Source organism: Typha latifolia, chromosome 3 (assembly GCF_019914945.1).
Source record: "Typha latifolia isolate L0001 chromosome 3, TyphaL0001v2, whole genome shotgun sequence".
Taxonomy (NCBI): Eukaryota; Viridiplantae; Streptophyta; class Magnoliopsida; order Poales; family Typhaceae; genus Typha; species Typha latifolia.
Genome location: NC_133088.1, coordinates 3,373,696 through 3,393,873, shown reverse-complemented (window position 1 = coordinate 3,393,873; position 20,178 = coordinate 3,373,696). Strand labels below are relative to the sequence as shown.

General features: G+C 37.2%; 4 protein-coding genes across 8 annotated transcripts; 1 reads left to right on the top strand and 3 right to left on the bottom strand.

The window, feature by feature from the left end:
* Nucleotides 1–494: 494 nt before the first annotated feature.
* LOC140784291 (septin and tuftelin-interacting protein 1 homolog 1) lies at nt 495–5,779 on the bottom strand. 2 transcript variants are annotated; one of them, XR_012108242.1, is made up of 3 exons: nt 3,040–5,779; nt 1,354–1,400; nt 495–1,049 (listed from the first exon to the last, which is right to left on the bottom strand). XR_012108242.1 is itself a non-coding variant. In XM_073131598.1 (2 exons), the coding sequence occupies exon 1, from the start codon at nt 5,622–5,624 to the stop codon at nt 3,066–3,068; it is 2,559 nt and encodes an 852-aa protein (XP_072987699.1). In that variant the 5' UTR covers nt 5,625–5,779; the 3' UTR covers nt 1,218–1,400; nt 3,040–3,065. The 2 variants fall into 2 exon arrangements, 1 of the variants encoding a protein (XP_072987699.1); XM_073131598.1 differs by lacking the exon at nt 495–1,049 and having other exon boundaries at nt 1,218–1,400.
* A 529-nt stretch (nt 5,780–6,308) lies between these two features.
* LOC140784295 (cadmium-induced protein AS8) lies at nt 6,309–10,079 on the bottom strand. Of its 2 annotated transcripts, none has more exons than XM_073131606.1 (3): nt 9,877–10,079; nt 8,715–8,961; nt 6,309–6,669 (listed from the first exon to the last, which is right to left on the bottom strand). In XM_073131606.1, the coding sequence occupies exons 2-3, from the start codon at nt 8,953–8,955 to the stop codon at nt 6,389–6,391; spliced, it is 522 nt and encodes a 173-aa protein (XP_072987707.1). In that variant the 5' UTR covers nt 8,956–8,961; nt 9,877–10,079; the 3' UTR covers nt 6,309–6,388. The 2 variants fall into 2 exon arrangements, with proteins under 2 accessions (XP_072987707.1, XP_072987706.1); XM_073131605.1 differs by having other exon boundaries at nt 8,715–8,942; nt 9,877–10,016.
* A 446-nt stretch (nt 10,080–10,525) lies between these two features.
* On the top strand, nt 10,526–14,074 carry LOC140784293 (vacuolar protein sorting-associated protein 2 homolog 2-like). 3 transcript variants are annotated; one of them, XM_073131601.1, is made up of 11 exons: nt 10,526–10,812; nt 11,139–11,183; nt 11,389–11,423; nt 11,511–11,561; nt 11,727–11,831; nt 11,929–12,000; nt 12,137–12,208; nt 12,652–12,732; nt 12,899–12,934; nt 13,039–13,103; nt 13,795–14,074. In XM_073131601.1, exons 1-11 carry the CDS (start codon nt 10,779–10,781, stop codon nt 13,862–13,864), a joined length of 666 nt encoding a protein of 221 aa, XP_072987702.1. In that variant the 5' UTR covers nt 10,526–10,778; the 3' UTR covers nt 13,865–14,074. The 3 variants fall into 3 exon arrangements, with proteins under 3 accessions (XP_072987702.1, XP_072987704.1, XP_072987701.1); XM_073131603.1 differs by having other exon boundaries at nt 10,604–10,812; nt 13,252–14,074; XM_073131600.1 differs by having other exon boundaries at nt 10,604–10,812; nt 11,389–11,561.
* A 783-nt stretch (nt 14,075–14,857) lies between these two features.
* LOC140784292 (DNA repair protein recA homolog 1, chloroplastic) lies at nt 14,858–19,916 on the bottom strand. Its single transcript, XM_073131599.1, has 13 exons — nt 19,623–19,916; nt 18,912–19,003; nt 18,754–18,829; nt 17,944–18,006; nt 17,680–17,809; nt 17,320–17,405; nt 17,103–17,228; nt 16,919–17,023; nt 16,752–16,808; nt 16,531–16,593; nt 16,375–16,451; nt 16,053–16,125; nt 14,858–15,341 (listed from the first exon to the last, which is right to left on the bottom strand). Exons 1-13 carry the CDS (start codon nt 19,821–19,823, stop codon nt 15,243–15,245), a joined length of 1,248 nt encoding a protein of 415 aa, XP_072987700.1. The 5' UTR covers nt 19,824–19,916; the 3' UTR covers nt 14,858–15,242.
* Between the last annotated feature and the right edge of the window lie 262 nt (nt 19,917–20,178).

Sequence of the window (20,178 nt, the reverse complement as noted above, 5' to 3'; positions counted from 1 at the left end):
TGTTGTCGTGCTCAAAATGGCAAAAAAAAAGATCACTTTGAATTATTTTTTTATAATTATTTTAGATAAAAGACTCATCTATTCAGCATTTTTTAAATATAAAACACTGAAGAAGTAAATTGCTGAACTTATCTGCATATTACCTAGGACTACAGTGTCACATACCCATTTTAATATTAAGTTTCAGAAATAATTTATTTAGATAAATAAAATATAAAAGAGTGCTGGTTTGGTAAAAATACTCTTCTATTTTTTTTTTCACAAACTCACGCTATCGTAGTATTCTTGGGAGAAATATATTATACATCAAAGCTATCTTTTTGTTAAACTTTTATTAGCTCCACTTACTCTCATGTGATTCAAACAAGACTTATTATCGTTCCCTTTCCCTCAACACTACATGCTATTCATAAAAAAAAAAATGAATTCTATATAGATTCTTAAGAGCATTAAAACGAGAGGACTCGCAAGTATACATTTTCAAAACAAAAAAAAAACGAAAAAAATAATAAGATCCTTCCATATTGTTGGACTTCTAATTCACATCGTTGATCTATTAATTAACAATAATATATATATATATATATATTATTAGGCCGTTCGAGTTAGCGTTATCTAATGATATATCCACATACTATAAACACAAAGGGAATATTATGTAGACCCTCTTTTTGAACGTGGGAAGACCTCGGCGCAATCTTCGGCGGCGAAGCCTCCAATCTTGGTTTGTGATGATCTCAAACAGAATCCATCATTATATCCTAGAGGTGATACAACTTACTTTATTAGATTCATTGGTCGCCGTCAAAACGTATCCGTGGTCGCACTTTCTCTAGCCGCATCTTTCGATAGTGAGAATCAAGTAAATTACGGTGAGCAGTAGATACCATCAGGAGGCGGATGAATGGGTAAAAGAGTATAGATTTGCTTGGTTCTGGACACTCAACCTGGAGGATGGAGCAAGCACTGATTTGGTTGTATTCATTTCTGGAAGTGTTCGCCAGCATACCGAAGATTGGGCTTTGTGTTCCTCTATGTTTGACTAGAAGCTTCAGAGATGGAGAAAGCGTTAGAATTGCATGGACAAAAGTTACAAAACTGAAGAAGAAGTTTAGTTGTAGCATATTAGTTGCACAGGTAAATTAGAGCGAATAAAATAATTTCAGATGACGTACAAAATGTGCTGCAAGATAGCAGCTTCATTTGAAGGATCCGAATTATAAAGCAAGAGGGGAAATTTTTATTGTCTGCTTGTACGTTCTATTAGACTATAACTTCCTATACACAAGGATCAGCTATTTTACAAAAATTAGCATTTAAAATGGCTCAAAATTTGAATAAGGACAAAGTCACCTGCTTACTCCAGGAGACTTCCGCAGGCAGCAAGCCAGTACTCAATCCTATAAACAAAAAGAATAAGAAGAAGGTAGAGCATCAGGAACCAGTCACAGATGCTGCGCCACCACCTGAAACAGGCAATAATACCATATGCATCTAAAAGTTGATGCAAGCAAACGTAAAATAAATCATAATATGATTGTCCAGTAGATTCTCATGAAATTTGGAGCATCAATCTGCAAGCTTTTCCCAGATCAAAATTTATCACTTGAAAGTAGACATCCACATCAAGTATCATGACTGAGCAAAAGCAAACAAAGTTCAACCTCATGCCAACATCTGACAAATGGTTCTGATCCATGGCCGAAGAAACTGAATCAACAAATGGTTCGGATGAATGGGTAAAATCCTCCATATTCCATCGATATTTTAAAAATCTTGACAAGGTTTTACTTAACATGGCTAACTATTACTCTTTAAACCAGATGATTGCATGTTGTAGATGATGAGCCTGAAATGTCATTCTGAAAATCGTAGATGATGAGGCAGAAATGTCATTCTGAAAATTCAGAAACCATTTTTACATCTTATTCTCAAGCAGCATAATTTATATTTCCTTCCTACTTTTCTCTCTTGTCCTTTTTGTTGCTTTTCTTTTTCTTCTTTTGCTCCGCTCTTTTTTAGTTTTTCTTTTTAACACTCCTATGCTCACATCTATAGCAAATGTGGTTGTTAACCTCATCTACAGGAGACTTCCTACCACCTCTAATGTAGAGATGATGACGGCGAAGAGCACAGGTATTTACTAAATCTATCCAGAATTAGATATTTTCCTTAGTATTTTCATTCTTTGTATTATAGTGTTACTATCTCAATTTGAGTAATCTAAACTTTCTAATCTTTGTTTTCCTAGCTTCTAAGATTTTCTATGTTTTATATTATATTTTAGAATTTAAGATTTTGAGTAATTAAAAAATAGTACAAAACCAAAATGTCGATATAGTGGCCAAAATATACTCCTAATATATATCGTTTTCTCCGACGACCCGATACAAAAAATTAAAATCTTGCTTCTAAATAGCCTAATACCCCAAACCATTTGATTTATGGATCAATAGGACATAAATTAGATGATTAAATCATATTAACCCCTTATAATATGTAAAAGATTGCTTTAAAATCAACTAAAAGCAAATCCAGATATATAAATTTACAAGAACAATGTTCACATCTTGAGATTCTAACGTTCCAAATTGCATCCATGATATTTATTTGTCCATTAGACAAGAAAGCAAATTTGTTGTAACCAACTTACTTCAGATGCACACAAGCAATAAAACCACACCTAAAAACTTTTAAGAGTCAGTGAGGTACATCAATGAAGCAGTAAGCATAACCAGAAGATTAGCTTGGTGCAAGGGACCAGATCAATTGGCTTGATCACATAAGCCAAGTTGTTAACTACATTGATTTCCAAAAAGCCATTTGGTTAGATTCCTATGGAGCGAAAACTTACATGAGATTCCTATTCTAGGTTTTTCAAGCAAAGAAGGAAAAAAAACATGTACATATATTCTCAAGTTTGACAATAAATAGTCATATACTGGTACATCAAGTTCAAGAAGAACAAATAAGCTTAACAGATGCTATCCTTTTCAAAATTGTGCAAAAATTTGGCAACAAAAGTAACAACAAAATTACCAATTATTTGAAGCTTAAAGGACCCGTCAACAAGGTCTGGTAGTTCGATTCATTTCCATCAACTGCGTAAGAGATACAGCATTCCATCTCTCAATTCCCTCTTGAACTTGCGCATAGAGTAGTCGCTTTACAGAATCAATGCAAATGCTTACGCTGCCAAATTCATATATTGGAAGACCATTATAGAATTTACCAACTCTAGGCATAAATAAGAGTCCCTGTTCCATTGCAAATGCCTGGATAGACTCTTTAAAGCTCATTTCCGGTATGCCTGTGCCAGAAACTGAAGAAGGCTGTTGATAAGAAGAATATTGTGCTGCTTGCTGCTGCGCCTCAAATTGTCTCTTCTCTGTCGCTCTTAGGTAGCTGACATTCTCTCTAGCCCCAGGTTGCACTACTTCCATACCCTCCACAGCCTGGTTCATCATGTCAAGACCAGCACTTAGCAGCAGACGAATCCGCTCATTGGCAAGCAATTCAGGAGGAAAGAGTCCCTTCCATCCCATATACCACTGCATAACTTCATTGAAATTAGGATTTGAGCAAAGCCAGTGGTACAAAACCTGCTGCCACTTGCTGAAAAAATCAACTTCTAACATCTGAACCATATGGTGAATCGGAATTGCAGATGCCCACATCATGACCCAATTAAACTGGTCTAGCTTTTGGTTAGCCGGATTTACTTGAAATTCTTGCAATGCCATCTTCAGCTTTGGGACTATATGACGGACAATCAGCCCTTCCCAGCTAGCTGCATCGAACACATCCTTCCATGGGGACAATATAGCATAAGCTGATGCATCACTGGCATGCCACACATGCAGAACACTACCAAGCTTGTAACAAATTGTATGGTAGAGAGTTTCCAACCTCTGGCCCAGTAATGGAAGCCAAGGGTGTACCCATACATGAATGGGGACAGTCTCTCGGCGTGGATCCCATGAATCCACTGCAGTCGAGAGCTTCGGCATAACAACATTCTCCAAAATTGACTGGAGAACAACAGGAGGTAGCAACCTGTCCCATGATTCTAAGAAACGAAGCATGGGTTCCGGATCCCTAGCCTGCCATGTATTTGTCCCTGATATCCTCACAGCAGGCAGAACAACCTCGCTGACCAGCTGAGCATAAGGTGAAACAGCAACACCATCTGAATAGTCAAAAGGCTGATCACTCTGCAACAAGTCCCTCCACAAAGACATAAGCTTCAACCCATGCAGTGGATTCTGCAGTGGTTCCCAACCCTGAAACACGCGGATAAACAATGGGTACGCAAATGCGCAGGCAATGCATGACAGGTTGCATAGCTTGTAATCCTCCCCAAATTTCTCCTTCAGATCACCAAATGTCCCCAACAACGATTCCAATGTCAAGGCACCTGAAGAATTATCCTCCTCCACCTGTTCCAGAACACCAGCGATTGTCTCCATCACCAGCAATTGTTTCCTTTGCCTGGTCTCCTCCATCATAATTTTTGCCTTCTCCTTCGACAAGCTAGCCACTTTTTCTCTCTCCCTCCTCAAGTCCCGGTCCAGTTTTTGTATATCAACCTCAGTTGTGTCCACAATGAGCCTCACATTATACTGGAGCTCAGGCATTGGCACCTCATTATCCTTCATTGCATCCTCGACATTCAAATGCTCCAGGCTAGTCAACACCTTGACTTGCGGCCCCCTCATGTCAAGCACCTTTTGGACAACCTCAACGCCCTGCTCCTGCTTCCTCGCAAGTAACTCATCCTTCGTCAAGATCTCAGATTTCTTCCTTCCCTGCTTTTGCTTCGACCACAACTTCTCCTTCAGGCGGCCTGAAGGCAAAGGCACTGCAGCGGCCTTCTCCTGTGTCGCCTCTTCCAAAACAGGCAATTTAGCCTCTTTGTAGTCATTAAATCCCATGCCCATGTTCTTGGGACGGAGCTTGGCCTCAATAGGGGCAACAATACCCTGCTCGTTCTTCCCCAATCCAGCTCCTTCCTTGTAACCCATCATCTTCATAAGCTTAAATCCGATTCCCTTCGTGTGACTCTCAAACTTTCCCACATCTGAACCGCCAGCCACGTCTCTCCTGCCAAATTGTTTCTTTGAAGAACTAGATCGCTCCTTCTCCTTCTCTTTCTCCCTATCCTTCTTCCTCTGCTCCGCCCCCTCCTTAATCTTCCTCCCGAACACCGTGGGGAGGAAAAATTCTTCCTCCTCCTCCTTCTCCTTCTCATCACTGAACCCAAGACCAAACCCGAGGCCCTGGCTAGGGTTAGGAGGGTTAGGATTATCGGGTTCGGCGTTGTCGTCAAGGTTCCGGTCGACCTCCTCGTTTGGCATCACAACGCCAGTGGAGACGAATTGGACAGGCTTGGTGAGATCAGACTTGGAGATGACGTCGCCGCGGCGGCGCTTCCGGCGGCGGCCGCCACCATCGGAGTCTGAGTCGCTGGATCCAGCGGCGAAGACGCCCAGGATGGCGTCGTCCTTGGTCTGGACCGGGCGATCCTTCTTGCGGTTGTAGTAGAACTCGCCGCCGATCCAGCGGCCGCCCTCAAAGTCGTTCTCCATGTCGAACCGATCCATGCCTTCGTAGTCGTCTTCCATGACGATGGTGGAATGGTGGATACAAGGGTTTGGATTCGAGATGGATTAGAGGGAAACCCTAACGTAAACCCTAGAATTTAGCAGGTCAGTTATTAGAGAGGAGTGGAGAAGAAGGGAAGCCTGGGAAGGACAACGGTTACTTATTGGAGCGGATTGGGGTTGGATTGGATATGTGATGTACTATACTAATAGCAGCGTAAACGGGTCGGATCAATAAAATTTTGAATTTATAATCCGATTCCGACGGGAACTTGGATTAGAACGAACCAACTTGAGTAAACGAGCCGAGCACGGGCGAGCTGAGAAGGGATCGGCTCGGCTCGGCTCGGCTGGAAACTATAATAAATTAGCAAGTTCTAGCTCGAATCAAGCCGTGGAACCTTTGCTCGAGTCGGCTAGGTTTATTATCGAGCTAGGCTCGTTAAGTTCGTCACGACTGTTTAAGACTACAAGCAAAAGTCAAGGCATTGACGGGAAGCGAGTGACATTCATATATTGGAATTCCAAAAAAGAGATAATTTACCTATCTAAGAGGTGAATGTTACGAAATCTCAATTTCACCTTTGGTTCTTTCACGTTAAACAACCATCTACTTGGATGGAGGAGGGTATGGAAGAGGCGCTCTGACAGGAAACAAAGAAACTACTCTCTGCTCATTCTCAAAATTTGAAAAAGAAGTAGATGAACACAAAAAATAATGGCCATTTAACGACAACCAGAAATTTTCACTTTTTTACATTGCGGAAAGATACATTTGAAGTTCTTCATGCACCTTTCCTAGGAGGCCAATGCTGGTCTTTGAAAGCTCCTAAACATTCCACAGTTGATTGAATTCGCCCTGACACAGTTTTGTTCAGGTTCCTGAAATTCACTCTTTCAGCTATCTGAACATTCTCCTTAAAGTTCGAGAACTTTCTAATAGTCGCTTTCCTTGCAAAGGATATATAAGGCATTAAAAAGTTGAAAGTGTCCCCAGCCACATTCTTCATGATAGTAAACGCATATGTTCTTGCCGACTCCAGAGGTGCATTACTTGTTGCAGAAGCTGAAAAGAAATATTTATAAGTTTTCTGCTGAAAGATCATAATCGCCACGATGTGAATTTCTGAATGCTGTCTAGAAGAGCCAGTCAGTGCTTAATTGAAAAGGATGAAAAGGGTAACCGATATAATCAACTATTAGAGAACACAGCCACATAGCATTCCAATTCCCTACATAAATCCATTTCATTTAGAGTAGTAGCGACTGATGGTTGCTTAGTTGTTGACTATGTTCAAAGATGCATTCTGTAATTAGCATGTACTCTACCCACCCTATATCTAGAATGCAGTTTAAGAACACCTAGCCAAAGAAACTTTTATCAGTTTGTGAAGAAATATAAGAGGTTAAGCTAAAATTTTTAGTTGATGTAACAAATGTAGAATATGTTCACAGATAACATCTATTGTTCATGTCTCTACTTACATTCTAAATTATTGTTGAAGTGTATGTGTAAGTACTTAAGAAAATAAAAAATATTGAACTAGAAATCAGATAGGTTGGTATGTTTTTTTTTTTTTTTTTTTTTATTTTATTTCGAAAGGTCAAAGCTCAGGTATTATCTCCTGAAAGTACCACACTGAAAAGTAAAATCTTCACAGTTATTCAAACCTAAACAGAGTAGGTTGGTGTTGTAAACTAAGATGGTCTTCAGAGGCCTGAGTTATTCTTAGTCGACACTTCAGACACTAGCTGTAAAGTAGCAGAAAAAAATCTTCAAAGTCGCTTTATCAGTATGCTCCGATACTTGTACATCTAAATTAGCAATTAATGATGAAAAAACAGAACCAGCTTCAATCTCTTCAGTCTTTATTCTTTGTGGGCCTAGCTTTTTATGAGTAACTTTAAGGGCATATTTCCATGTAAATTGATGGCAGCACATAAACTAGTCCTGAAATTGGAATGCTGCTGAAAAAACTTTCACTAAGATATACCAAGAAAAAAATTATACTGTAATAGACAACAAAGAACTTGAAATCCTAGAGGACAATGTCTCAAATTAAAAACTCACTTTGTTCATCACATTTCATTTCCTAAAAGACTGTTTCCATGTGACAATTCACTACATATTCATCTCTTTTTTTGAAGCTGCAGTTACAGCCTGACGGAATTTATAGTATAATATGCCTCCAAGAATCTGCTCATATATATGCTAGATATTAAATGTGTATGTCAATAATCACTGGACTTAACTTGGTATACAACTTTACATGTTATGTGGTACATTTTTTTCATCAAAATGCAATATGCTGTCACTGAATGATACCTCATAGCACGTCTTAGATTTTTACTAGACTTCAATGCTTACACTGTTACACAGGTATTACTGAAAGGAGAAGTCCACACAGAATAAGATATTTTAATTATCCATGTCGAATTTGAGCTATGAAACAAGTCCAAGCAAGTTTTTCTAAGCTTTAAGAAGGTTTTGTTATGAACAAGTAAAGGTTATTAAGTTAGCAGAATGTCGAGATGACCATTAAATTGTTGAGACCTAAGGGCTTGTTTGATTTGAGGCTAAGCTCCGAATTTGATTAGTTGGTTTCATTTCTTAGTCTTGATTATTTTGAAAAGTAAAATTAGTTAGGTATAAAAAAAAATTAAAAAGATACTTGGCCTAAACTCAAACCAAACGGAGCCTAATTGTTTTGTATCTTGTGGTAGTTAATTTAAGCCTTGGAATTCCACAAATTAACTCCATTCATAAGCATATATAAAACATTTATGCTAAACTATGAAAGTATGAATGAACAGAATTTACTTAAGCAAACTGTAGTCATAACATGTAATATAATAAAGGTGACAGTGGCTAGTGTATGCATGAAGTTTTACCATGCTAGAGTGTAACATAATTCTACAAACTGCAAAAGTGCAAATGGTATCCCTCAAACATATAGAACAACATAATAAGCCCAAAAGGTACTTTATATGAGCCAACTACATTCATCAAATATATTCTCTTAGTATGTGTACATATGCTCTTTGGTAGTAAATAAGTTGCGGGATCGTCATATGTTGGTAAAGCAAGAAAAGTGAAATAAATAGACATACCATTGTGTGGTATCTGGAGGAGAACGTTTTGTGGGAGGCCAATGCCCACACCAGCCAATGTAAATCCAACACTAAATCCTATCCCACAGCCAGCCCCCACATAACCAATGACCTCAGGGCCAAACCCAGGACCCCATCCAACACCACATCCAACCCCTATTCCCATACCCCAGAAAGTGCCAAGTGTGGGGTGCACAGGGTTCCATCTCTCATACCTCCTGAACAATCCTTTTATGATCATAAGGAACTGTCATAAGATTGTTTCCAGACCAGAGTTATTGTCCATTGAACTAAGATTCAGAAGTTCGCCAAAGATAAAATAGCATGATGGAAATTCAGGTTTGATTCAAACAAGGAAAAGTCATGTATTTCATCACAAACAAGAATTAAAATGAAAGATAAGGTAATAGAAGAAAAGAAGAGTATCTTTAAATATAAGTAGAATCTCGAAAAGTAGCCTCTTCCTTCAACTATCTCTTCAAATGACAAGGAGAATTTTAGGAGTTTGCTGACTAGCTGCATGAGACTACAGTTCACTGGAAAACTAGAAGGTAATAGACCTAGTTCATGAAGTCATGTGAAAACCAGTTGTAAAATTTTGTTACTTCTTCATGAACTTCTTCCAACTTTGGATTGTTCTCTAGTCGATACAATATTATGAAAGGCCGTGGACGCACAAACACATACTGTTTACATATATTTATGTATATAAGTGTGTATATGTATATCACCGATAATTAGCATTTGCAATTGCTTTTCTTCTTTTTGGTATTAAACAAAACAAAATATTCCATTTTCCTCTGAAATGATAAAATTTTCTCCTTGTCCCTCACAACTCATGCGATTGAGGGTTCTCTTCAATTTCTTATTATCTGGGATAAGTAAGTTCAGAAACTTGGAGTATCATGGTAAAATGGAAGGATGATTGAGAACAAGGAAGGATTTTTTTTTAAGAGAAATCCATGAAAGGGTTACCCAATGGAACTACAACCTGCAGAAAAGTAAGCTAAACTACTCCATTTCACACCAAACTAGCAATTCAAAGCAATAATTTCATGAATAACTGAGACAATGTATACAAACTCAAGCTACTGAATCACTTCTATCTAAGCAAAAAAAAAAAAAAAAAAAAAAAAAAAAACGGCGATATTAAAGGGCGTACCTTCGAAAAATTTCGAAATGAAATTGATATGAAACGTTACACGGATCCAGAACTCGGAAAGATAAAGTTGTTTTCTTCACCAGGATCTTTTCACCTAGATTGCAATCGAGGATAACATTTAGATCCGAGACGATGACCCGAGTAGAAGAATACGCTTTAGATCTTATCCTTGGTGTACCGAAAACGTCCTTGTCTCTCTTTTTATTACAAAATAGTCCTTTCCTTCGCAGTTGTATTAGGCTTGTTAAATATAAATCACACAAAAATGGACCAATCGCGTTTATCCGACGATTAAAGTTATCACATGCGAGCGGGGTCTGTTAGAAAAATTCAAAAGAAAAATTCTTTAAAAAACTTTCAAAAGTAAAAGGTAGGCTGAGCTCTGAAGCCTAGTAGTAGTAGTAGTCGAGTTTGAGTTTAAATCCCCTTTAATTAATTTTTAGGGTAATTGAAGTTTTGCAGTCTTTTTCGTAATATATTGATTTCTTTAACTATGAAAGAATTTTACAATATTTATTCCGTTAGTTTATTCGTTAAATTTCTCTATTAAAAATAACATGCGTATTTAATATTGGTCGTCTGATAAATATATTTCCCAGCATGATCAAAAACTCATTTCAAACCAATGGGACATATCCACCATTTTCCAGAAGAACCCATGGATATTTTATTAATTACGCGAGACTCTCTGGCCCACTACTAGTGCTCTAGTCTGCAACGGCTACTCGGGCACTGCCGTTGTGCGAGCAGCAAAACGAGAAAGCTCTCACACACTTCTTTTTTTAGAGCTACGGCACTCGAATCCCTAGCCAATCTTTGATCTTAATCCCCTCCTTTATTGGAAGATCTCTCACTCCTTTTCGATTTCTTGTACTCTTTTACTCTTGATCAAGGGAGGAATCATGAACATTTTTAAGAAGAAGGTCTCCGCCAAAGGTGAGATTTTCCTGTTTGGGTTTTGTTCTTCTTCTTTTTTTCCTCTCGCATTTTGTCCAAAGGTCGGGATTTGATGGTTCATGGTCTTGATTCCGTGCTCATTCGGTTAGATTTCGAATTAGGTTTTGAAAAAAGTTGTTTTTTTAGGTTTTATTTCACAGATTTTATCTCGATGCGTCTTTACGGATTTTATTGTTCATTTTCTTCCTGGATGCGAAAAAATTGTCCGGATAATATATTTGGGTTTTTTTTCTTCTTCATTAGGGTATTTTCTGTTTATTCTTTCTCTGTAGATGATTTTGATCTCATCGTGCCTTGCTGTGCAGATGCTCTCAGGACGAGCAAGAGGGAAATGGCAGACGCCACTAGAGGTGAGGGCATATCTTGGCGTGCAATTTGTGGATAATTCTTTGAAATATGGAGAATTTCTTTGATTTTCTCTGTTACGAAATACAATCTCTAGCATGCTTTGTATACATTTCTTCTTGTTATAAAATAAAAATATTACATAAATTGGTAGGCCCAATGTCAAAAGTTTTGCAGTATTTACTTGATTTATTTGTCTTTTAACTTCAGGTATTGAGCGCGAGATTGCTTCCCTGCAATTGGAGGTTTGTTTGCTGGCCCAAATTGTTGGATCTAATCCATCTGTAGATTCTGATGTTTTTATGTTCTCATCTTCTGGTGATTCATGGCAGGAGAAGAAACTGGTGGCAGAGATAAAGAAAACTGCAAAAACTGGAAATGAGGCAAGCTTATTGGATTAATTGATTGACTTTGTATTGTTTTGGGCATTCTCTTATCGTGCATGACCATCAGTTTTGTGCATTATATTATCAATGCTGTCAATTGTTTATGTTCAAACTTTCTGAATCGCAAGATTTACTTGTTTATGGCGCATCTGCATTTTTCAGGCTGCCACTCGAATCTTAGCTCGGCAACTTATCCGGCTCAGGCAACAAATCACAAATTTGCAGGGAACTCGTGCGCAGATAAGAGGTGTAGCAACTCATACACAGGTAAGGAACTCTGATTTTGATAGTGTCAGGATACTTAGCTACTTGTGCAGTCACATTTCCAGATTTAAGAATGCTGTATCCTTTTTTGTATTCCTAGGCGATGTATGCTAGTACTTCAATTTCTGCTGGAATGAAAGGTGCGAGTAAAGCAATGGCAGCAATGAACAAGGTATAATGCTAAACAAAGTTGGAATCCAGACATGCATAAGTTCCAGACCTGAAATATTTACATGCTTAATCAATTGTTCTAGTCATCTAAAATTCTACTGAGAGATTAACATGTGACGATGGTTGGCATGTTTCAGCAAATGGAACCAGCAAAACAAGCAAAAATAATGAGGGAGTTCCAGAAGCAATCAACTCAGATGGACATGACGGTAAAACCTTTGGAAACTACTATCTGATTTAATTATTAGCTTTATGGGCACTCCCATATTTTTATTTGTATTTACATTTTTCTTGTAAAATCATGACTTTCTTTCCAAAGCCTTGATTTAGTTCGGTCCATATTCATCTTGGAATAACTTGCCATTACTTCCTGTTCATTTATGTCCATATTATATCAAACATAAAGTAGTACATCTGACTTTTCTCTCATGACCAGTGATAGTCTATCCCTAAACATTCTTCCTTCTGGATTTTTAATTCCAATATGAGGGGAAAAAGGATATGGTGAATAATTTTGAGGAACCATTACAATATGCTTCAAATTGAGACTACTAGCCTTAGTAAATCTTATTTACTCACTTTTTCAGTCACAGCCAGATATGTTGCAAGGCCGAGCATTTTTATGAACTGCATTTTTGCTTTTCCCATACAGATTGAGATGATGTCAGAGACCATAGATGAAACTCTAGATAAAGATGAAGCAGAAGAGGAAACAGAAGAGCTCACAAACCAGGTAAATTGTCTCTCTCAATTTCTCGTTAGTCTGGGATTCAAGATGATATGTTCTTTCAGAATTATCGGTTGAAATTTTATTTCTTTTGTCCACATTTACTTGAAGAAAAGTAGTACTACAAAGTTGGATTAATTATCTAATCTCTCTTTTAATCTGGTCTTTCTAGGTGCTTGATGAAATCGGGGTTGATGTTGCCTCCCAGGTATCCTTTTTATTAGTGAAGTTAATTATATATGTGCTCTTTCTTCATCAAAATATACAAATTTGGTGCTGATTTAATATTCCTATTCTCTTGACTTTATGCAGCTATCTTCAGCTCCTAAAGGCCGTATTGCAGTGAACAATAAAAAAGTTGAGAACACCGCGGCACGGTATAATATAATTTCTGATAGTCCCTGAGCTTATTTATGCCTTTAACATAATTGAAAATTTAAAGAAGATGATGATTACTTTCCTTAATATCAGGATAACTTTCCTTAACTAAGCTAGTACTAACAGAGTAACTATTTGCAATCACAGCTTAGCCAGCTGATACCAATGAAGGATGTGAACTCTTGAGTTACGAGATTTGTTTGCTAAATCTTACATTACTTGATGCAATGTCAGATTTTTCTGAAGAAAAGAATCAATCATATTACAGGGAAGTTTCTTGAGATACATCAAGATGGTGGTTCTTTGTGATAGCAATATAGCATCTGTATCAAGCATGAAATATAGAGAAAAAGATTGAAGATATTGTTAATTATTGAACATCTACTAGCATGAATCAAAGATTCTCCATGTACTTGCCAAACTAAAAAAATCAGTGCGAACTTGTATTTATATAGGTCACCAAGAAACTGCAGCCGTGCTTTGCCATAATTTCTGCTACTAGATATTAGTGACATCCACATTGCATAGCAATCAGAGTTAATGGACCATGCAATGTACTTTACATGATATATGCTTCCCAGATATGGTGGCTTAGATTAGAAAACAGTTTGTAAGTTAGAAACTTTCTTTTGCCCTCGCTCTGGGTTATTTGGCTTTTCTTTCACTGTGTCCTGGTACATGTGTTTACAGAACTGCAGCTCCCCAAACTTCTGAAGTTGATGATCTGGAGAAGAGGTTGGCATCCCTGCGACGCATTTGACCAGCCAAACAATGAAAATATATGTCCTCTGTATGTCAATCTGATTAGCAAGAAAAGCTTTGTTTGCGGTTGACAACAATACTGGCAATAGATATTCTTTTAGGTAATGATAAATGTATGAGCTATGTAGTACATGAACCTCTTTTCATATTGTCCTCTACCATAGTGTGTGAACTATGAATGCCTAATAAATATTGGGTAGTGTACTTATATTGTTTTTTTTTCATACATTCCCTTCAAAAATGTTTTATCTAAAGTTAATATTTCTATGTATATCTCCCAAAAACCACAGTTTTAATATGTATATCTTTTAAAGTTCTAATGTTTGGTATGGATGTCTAGTTAATCACTTTTAAAATTTGAATAATTTAGATAAAAATGATAAAAATATCTCTATTCTGGCTTTTATAAATTTCTCTTTAACAGTATTTTTATCTTTTTTTATTAATGAAAAATAACATAGTTTTAACTTTTAAGGGGTATTCATATAAATATTAATTTATAGAGCATACAAGTAAATAAGAGATATTTAAGCATATACATGTAAAAAAAAAAGCCGCACTTATATTTGATGTTGGTTGTGGACCTGCAGGTCATCGAAGTGCATGAGACTGCAATGTTTCTGTAATAATTATTTTGTATATTTTTTTCTGAGAGTAAGAACTTTCCACCTCTGAGCTAATCAAGTGCGTTGTTATTAGATGAACACCAATGCAACCACATTTTGAGCAGTCACTAAATGGGAAGAAGCGGTCACACTCATATCTTTTTGTAATGGGGGATTACAAAAAAATAAAAATAAAAATAAATTATCTAATCCTAATTTATGGATAAAAATATTTCCATCGAACTGATATAAGATCTACTACAGATGCTGAAAACATTTGCACTTCATCGCCAGTGAATGCCTCTGACATAATCTCAGCGGATCGCCCAAGCAAACGAACAAAAGCTATTATAAATCTATGCAGAAGAAGAATCTGAAACTTGTGCTTCAAGTAAGAACAAAGAACTTCATTCATAGCCAAGATGGCCAGTCTGACAAAGATATTTCAAGGAGCATCCTTCAACACTTACAGAAAGATTCGGCAGCTTTCTTTGTCATCTTTTAATTTTCAGCACCAGCTCATGTTACAAAATGGAGGAAACCTGATGCATAATGCAATTTACAGAGATTATCTTCAACTACACAAATAATTGATTGCTCATTCTTTTGCCCCTGGCCGGATTTCCCTGACAAACACCATTGTTTCATAAGGGATGGATTGTTCCACCACTGTCATTGGCTGACGCTTTGTCACGAACAGGAGAATATCAAAAGTTAGGTTTCATTTTCTTGTGCAACTAAGTGTCAGGAAAGACAATTGTTGCAGGAGTATCAATCATCATGTTCCTGCTCATCTTCAGCAGTAGCTGATTGGCCAAATGCTAGAAGGCTCATATGTCTGGTCCCTTCTGTAATCATAGGTCGGACTGCCTGCAGATGATAGTTTCATACATAGTAAGAAAGTATGCCGGCCCTTACTGTCATTCTTCTAAACAAGCTGGCGAAAGAGAACGTATCAGCTATGAGTGGTTCACTTATGTATTTAGGTACATGAACCAAGATACCTAGGGAAAGGAAAATATTTGGTGGAAGGAAAAAGTATCATTTGAGTGGACCTTTATACTTGTTAAAATAAGAGAAGCACGGTCCAAATGGAAATATAACTTGGTCAAAGGACTTTTGACGCTAGGATATCCATAATTAACAATTATGTGGGCAATAATGCATAGAACAAGCTCCATGACCTCATCATTAGTTCCTTGCTTCCTGGTCATGGTGCTCAAGGTTAGTACAGTCAAGAAAGTACAGAAACTGCTCTGCTTCTTGCAATGATTCAACATACACAAGAAAATAGTGAGTTTGTTCATGACAGTGGGCCAGGAACCAATGAGGGGAACATTTGTAAATTAGTTCGTTGAATGATACAGGTAGTTTTCTACACCAAGCAACTCTTTGCTAGAAATGATTGATGTTGAGAAAGGCAAGTATAGCAGGGTATGTAGCTTCAATATTTAAGAATATCAGACAATAGAAGAAATACAACTGTGCTGTCATTTTAGGTATTAGAGATGGAAAACACACTGCAACTTGGATTGCAAGAAAGGAGCATCCAGAGAATACCAAGTAAATGAGCATACTCACCTTTTCTATTTCACTGCAGATATGAGGGTTGTCTCTCAGATACTGTAGTGCTTTGTCTCTTCCTTGCCCTAACCTGTTTAAAGTTTCAAGCATAATATTTCAGATTTGGAATTCTTGATTACATGTATTGAAGAAAAAAAACTCACATACAACTGTTCCTTGGCAAAGGACTCAGATATTGGAGCTAAAATGCTATCTACAGAAAAGATAGACTGTTGCTTTACAAAAATAGTTGCTCATTTTAAGAACACATGAATAAGTGCCAGACAAGGACACCATCGTATCTTATCGGTTCATATATGTTTTAGTGCAAGCAGCAAACCTCTGGTCTCCATAGCTATACCACGATCCTTTCTTGGCCACAACATCCATCATCTCAGCGCAGTCCAAAACACATCCCTGGACATGAAAGCTTTCAGCATAAGAATAATAAGCTTTTTGCACAAAAAAGATAAACTTTGTCAGATCATATACTAACCAGTTTACTGACTCCCTCTCCGAATATAATTTCAAATTCAGCTTGTTTATAGGGCCGAGAGACCTGAGGAGAAGACAACCAAACAAACAAAATTCCACTTAAAACAAGAGCATAGGCTTAACTTTAGCTGCTTGTTTGCAAGTTTAGCAGTAAACCAATTAATCAGGAATCACAAAATATGTCACATAACAGAGGATAAAAAGTAAAGTTAGATGACATACTTTACTTTTTTGCACTCTTACACGAACCTTGACACCAACATCTTCATCTCCTTTTGCCTGCACAAAGAACAACAAACATTCGTGAGTTGGAAAAATTATAAAAACATCACCGGTACATTCAAAGATCTCATCAGTAAGTGAATCAGAAGCTAGTTCACTGGGCTTACAGATTTTATCTTCCCAATTTGACGTATCTCAAGGCGAACGGATGCAAAAAACTTTAAAGCTATCCCTCCACTAGTGACTTCAGGATTCCCGTAAAATACTCCAATCTTATGAAGCAAAAAAGATAGTGAGTTATAAGCTCCATGAATCAAAATGGAAGGAAACCAACTGTCAGACGGCCCAGACCTTGTATCTTATCTGATTCAAGAAGATAAGAGTACAGCCAGCCTTTGACGCATTTCCTGACATTTTTCGAAGTGCTTGACTCATTAAACGAGCTTGCAGACCCATTTGCTGCATCCCGATCTCACCCTAAAGCAAAGATTTCACATTCAACCTTAATGTTGAGCAGGCATAACTCTTTGGCCAATTAAATAAAAAACAAAAAAGAAGGCAGGCCTACTTCAATTTCAGCACGTGGAGTTAAAGCTGATACTGAATCAACACAAATGAGATCAACTGCCCCAGATCTGCACATACGATCCGCAACTGAGATAGAAAGAAAGTTAGTCAAACCTTACCTGTGAAGTAAGCATGCGCTTGATCTTACCTACCCATTTTTGCTCATATACTACAAGACTGACATGGACTATTGATGAAAATAAAGTTCACAAAATCCGATCAAATAGATCTTAATTTACAAGAGAAATTTTATGTAAGCTATACAAATTTTCCATTTTCAGTTAACATTTGCTGAGTAAATAGATAGGATCACGTAGAAGAAAGAAACTGATTACAATACTGATGAGAAGGAAGGTGTTACTTTCTAGTGCCATCTCTCCATTATCAGGTTGGCACACAATCAGATTTTCTATGTCTACTCCCAGTGCCTTCGAATAGGCTGGATCAAAAGCATGCTCTGCATCGACGAGCATGGCATAGCCACCTAGCTTCTGCATATTTATTGCAAACAATGTCAAATTCTGTGACAGGCAACACCATCATGCTTTCCCTCACAAACTAAAAATAAAAATAAAAAGCACCATCATGCTAGGTTTGTAGTACTACAGCTTCATAAAATGCAAACCTGTACTTCCGCAATTGCATGAAGAGCTAGGGTGGTCTTTCCACTACTCTCTGGACCAAATATCTGCAAATCATAAAACAGTTGGATCATTTTCTGGCATTCACATGCCTGTGTAGTTTATATCTCCATTAAACAACCAGAAGAGACAATTTCAAATATCTTCTCTCTACCAAATTAATGACAATCCTGTTTATCTAAGATTTCCAAGTAGATATACTATGTCTAAAATAGATGATGACACCATTACAATTTTAAAATGCTGAGGCAAGAGAGATTTCTCAATCAAATTAAGATGCTAAACCGCAAGTTTGAAGGAAATGATTGATGATCATTATTCCAAAGAAATGACTAGCAAATCTTTGCCTCATCAGCCTATCATTATGAAGGCAAGTAAGGTCGATCTAATTCTTCTATTAGATATAATGTGAATTGTGATTATTTGGAAGATTATCAGCGGAGACATTACTATATGCAACACATAGACAAGTGTTACTTTCACCTATTACATCGCAAGAGTATTATCTTTAATTTAAATTGGTTTCATAAAGGTCAGAAGAGTTGGAATGTGCATTAGCATATCTAAGCCCAATAGAGGCTTCAGCTAGATACTCCTACTGAACATGATCGATATAAAAGAAACAAGACAATTAAAAAGTTGTTCTGAGTTATTCTACACAGTACCACGAATTCCTTTTCATTATTCTTCATAATCAGATAGCAAAATCAAGGCAAAAACAACTTAAAGCTGATTGCTGATTTATTGGCTGGTTATAGAAAGACTGGTTAGATAGATGTAAAGTAACAGGTTACCTCTACTATTCTTCCTTTGGGGAGACCACCACCCAGAGCAAAATCTAATGTCAAACAGCCACTTGGAAAAGTCTCACTGTCACGAGGGTCATGAAATGATAATCATCCACAATTTATTAAAGTACTTTTGACAAAAGAAAAGGGAACTAAAAACATACACTAAAGCACCACCAGCACTTCCTAATCTTGTAACGCTTCCCTTTCCAAATGAATTGTTAATGTCATTCATTGCAGCTTCCAGTGCTTTTTGCTGCATAGAAATAGATCATCATATTTCAAAAAGAACAAGAAAAAAGAATCTTCAGATTTGTGCCTGTAATAGATCATCAAAAAATATCCTTCATCAATAAAAGGGCACTGTATCTTTCCCAACTATCTATACTCAAGTCCCTTTTTGGTTCTCCTCTCTCATTTTTCCTTACCACAGCTAGTGGTACCGTAAAAATGCCAGCACCATCTTAAATGGTTCTATCACCTCTTCTCAACTGCTTCTAGACTCGGGTCTCAAAATGACCACAAATATAGTCGTTTCTTTTTCTATCTTTTCTATTGATACCAGTATCTAATTCACCAACATTTTTTCAACTGTCAGCTATACTGTATATAAACAAACAACACAAGAATCCCAGCCAACAATCTTCTTCTTACTCTAGTCTAACCTTACTGTACAAAGAATTGCTCCCTCGTCAAGCAAGGATTAGACAGCACTCGCTGCCCACAAAACATTAACATGTAAACCAAAAAAAAAGACTACCTAAATTCACTTCAAAAGTTATCGTTCTAGAGTAAACCCAAGACGAAAAAAGCGATTTTGAGAAGAACCCAAGATGGGTTTTTTTTTATCGAAAGCGAAGCAAGATAGAGCTCACCCGGTCAATTACGCGAGGGTCGTTGTCGCCATAGAGCGCGCCGTTTCCCTTCAAGTCAAACTCGCATCTTAGTCTCATGGCACTTCGGGAGAAGAAGGGCGGAGAGCAATGGAGAGGAGGTGGGACTCGAAGGGGAGAAGATATGAGAAGGCCAGGATTCCCGTAGAATCCATTGGGTTTGATGGTGTAGATAGAAACCATCTAGCAAAGAAGCAAGCAAGAAGAGAAGAGGCGAAGAGGTTTAAGAAGCGAGGGGTAAAGATGGAGTCTTTCGTCTCCACAGTGTGAAGAATATAAAGCTATAAATGGATTTATTAACTCCAAATTTTTTTATACAACATAAGCCCTTTTAAGTTTTAACCTACAGTATTTTGGAGATAAATTAAAATTTGAATGGACAAAAAAAAAGTCAACAGTTGAAAGGGAAAATTGGGTTATTAACCAAATTTTTATAAAAAGAATAAAGAATACTTATTTCTTAGAAAAAGGCAGAGAGCTCAATTTTAAACCGACTTAATGTGAAGATTAATTCGAACTCGAGCCTTAAATAAGCTCA

Excerpts from the sequence above, each read along its gene's own strand:
- LOC140784291 (XM_073131598.1), bottom strand. The coding sequence starts at position 5,624 with ATGGAAGACGACTACGAAGGCATGGATCGGTTCGACATGGAGAACGAC.
- LOC140784295 (XM_073131606.1), bottom strand. The coding sequence starts at position 8,955 with ATGATCATAAAAGGATTGTTCAGGAGGTATGAGAGATGGAACCCTGTG. Across the intron at positions 6,670-8,714 it reads CCTCCAGATACCACACAATG|CTTCTGCAACAAGTAATGCA; the intron begins GTATGTCTATTT and ends ATTTCTTTTCAG.
- LOC140784293 (XM_073131600.1), top strand. The coding sequence starts at position 10,779 with ATGAACATTTTTAAGAAGAAGGTCTCCGCCAAAG. Across the intron at positions 11,832-11,928 it reads GTGTAGCAACTCATACACAG|GCGATGTATGCTAGTACTTC; the intron begins GTAAGGAACTCT and ends TTGTATTCCTAG. Across the intron at positions 12,209-12,651 it reads CAACTCAGATGGACATGACG|ATTGAGATGATGTCAGAGAC; the intron begins GTAAAACCTTTG and ends TTTCCCATACAG.
- LOC140784292 (XM_073131599.1), bottom strand. The coding sequence starts at position 19,823 with ATGGTTTCTATCTACACCATCAAACCCAATGGATTCTACGGGAATCCT. Across the intron at positions 17,024-17,102 it reads TGAATCAGATAAGATACAAG|ATTGGAGTATTTTACGGGAA; the intron begins GTCTGGGCCGTC and ends TTGCTTCATAAG. Across the intron at positions 15,342-16,052 it reads TCTGCAGTGAAATAGAAAAG|GCAGTCCGACCTATGATTAC; the intron begins GTGAGTATGCTC and ends TATCATCTGCAG.